General features: G+C 35.6%; 1 protein-coding gene across 1 annotated transcript; it reads left to right on the top strand.

Annotated features, from left to right (window-relative positions):
• The first annotated feature begins 470 nt into the window (after positions 1-470).
• Positions 471-2072, top strand: LOC130461429 (uncharacterized). Its single transcript, XM_056829530.1, has one exon. The coding sequence runs from the start codon at positions 471-473 to the stop codon at positions 2070-2072; it is 1602 nt and encodes a 533-aa protein (XP_056685508.1).
• Positions 2073-2317: the final 245 nt, after the last annotated feature.

Below are 2317 nucleotides of genomic sequence, written 5' to 3'. Positions count from 1 at the left end.
TCTCTGAGTATCCTCCATCTGGTCCAATAAATCATCCACGCCGATTCCAACACACATGGTTTAAGAAATTTAATTGGCTAGAGTACTCCCCTACAAGTGATGCTGCTTATTGTTTCCCGTGCTTCCTTTATCTAAAGGACCCATTGGGAAAATCAGGTTCAGATGCTTTTACAGTACAGGGATTTAAAAACTGGAAGAAGGTTGGGGGTAAAGAATGTTCTTTTTCAACTCACATGGGGAAAGACACTAATTCATCTCATGGATATTCATCTTTATGTTGGGAAAATGCGAAGAAAACTGGTACTCATATTGATAAGGCATTAGAAAAGCCAAATCCACAATTGATTGAGAATAATCTTTTAAGAATTAAAACTTCAATTGAAATAGTTCGGTGGCTTACATTTCAAAATTGTGCATTTAGAGGACATGATGAAAGTTCAAGGTAAAAAAACCAGGGGAACTTTTTAGAGATGTTAAAACTCTTAGCATATTATAATAAGGATGTACATGATGTTGTTATGGGTAATGCTCCTCAAAATGCTAAATATACATCTCCTGCTATTCAAAAAGAGATTTTACAAGTCTTCGCTGATAAGGTGCAAAAAACCATTCGTGAGGAGATTGGTGATTCAAAGTTTTGTGTAATTGTTGATGAATCTCGAGACATATCTAAAAGAGAACAAATGGCAATTGTAATAAGATTTATCGATAGAAATGGGTTCTTACTCGAGCGTTTTTTTGAGCTAGTACATGTTAAAGATACAACCTCCAAGACTTTGAAGGAAGAAATTTCTATAGTATTATCAAATCACGAGTTGAGCATTCAAAATCTTAGAGGTCAAGGTTATGACGGTGCTAGTAATATGCGAGGAGAATGGAATGGTTTACGAGCTTTATTCATGAGAGATTGTCCTTATGCGTATTATGTACACTGTCTAGCACATCAATTAGAATTGGCTCTTATTGCTGCAGCAAGAGAAGTAGGTGAGGTCCATGATTTTTTCAAAGATTTGATTTTTATTGTTAACACTGTAAGCTCTTCTACTAACCGTCATGATGAATTGCAAGCTAGCCAAATAGCAGAATTGGAGCATTTAATTGAGATCGAGGAGGTTGAAACAGGGAAAGGATTGAATCAAATTGGTACTCTCCAACGTCCTGGGGATACTAGGTGGAGCTCTCATTTCAAGTCAATTTGTAGTTTGTTAAGAATGTTCAACGCAACTCGCTCAGTCCTTGAGAAAATAGCCATTGATAGCCAACAATCATATGCTCAACGCGGAGATGCTAAATCTGCTCTTAAAAAGTTGTTGTCATTTGATTTTGTGTTTATTTTACATTTGATGGAAGATATTATGGGGTTTACTGATGGACTTTGTCGGGCTTTGCAACATAAATCACAAGACATTTTAAACGCTATGCATTTAGTTGTTGGTACAAAGTCCTTGATTCAAAAGCTTAGAGATGATGGTTGGGAATTGCTATTACAAAAAGTTCATTCTTTTTGCAACAAGCATGGTACTGAAATCATAGATATGCAGGTTTCTTATGCTGAGATAATTCGAACACGTCGCAACAAAGACACTATAACAGTGGAGCATCATTATCGGGTCAACGTGTTTTCTGCAACCATAGATCAACAGTTGCAAGAGCTAAATAGTCGTTTCAGTGAGCAAACAACGGAGTTACTTACTTTAAGTGAATCTTTGAGTCCTATTGATGGATACAAGCACTTTGATGTGGAAAATATTTGTCGCCTTGCAGAGAAATACTATCCGCAGGACTTTTCAGAAAATGAGATATCACATTTGAAGTATCAACTTGAACTCTTTTATTGTGATGTTCCTAAGCATTCGGATATGAAGAACTTGAGTACCATAACTGCTTTGTGTAGAAGTTTGGTGGAGAATAGGAAATCAGATGTCTATCCTTTAGTAGATAGATTGATTCGACTTATTTTGACCCTTCCTGTTAGCACAGCAACTTCAGAGAGAGCTTTCTCGGCAATGAAAATTGTGAAGATTAGTCTTCGAACAAGATGGAAGATGATTTTCTTTCGGATTACTTGCTAGTGTATATAGAGAAAGAGATTGCTGGAAAGTTTGAAATTAAGTCAATCATAGATGACTTTTATTCTATGAAACCTAGGAGAACTAGAGTTAAATGATTGTGATAAATTATTTTGAATTTAATAATTTTATTAGACATATTTATTTAATGTTGATCTTTATTACTACTTGAAAACTACGTATGCATAAATTAATGATTTGTCATAGGTACTTTTTTCTAAGTAGTTCGCCCCCCCCCCCCTCCCAAG

This window comes from Spinacia oleracea, chromosome 5 (genome assembly GCF_020520425.1).
Source record: "Spinacia oleracea cultivar Varoflay chromosome 5, BTI_SOV_V1, whole genome shotgun sequence".
In the NCBI taxonomy this organism is placed as follows: Eukaryota; Viridiplantae; Streptophyta; class Magnoliopsida; order Caryophyllales; family Amaranthaceae; genus Spinacia; species Spinacia oleracea.
Note: the sequence above shows the minus strand (reverse complement) of the source record. Positions and strands in the feature narration are given on the sequence as shown.

Coding starts and splice junctions, on each gene's coding strand:
- LOC130461429 (XM_056829530.1), top strand. CDS start 471: ATGTTAAAACTCTTAGCATATTATAATAAGGATGTACATGATGTTGTT.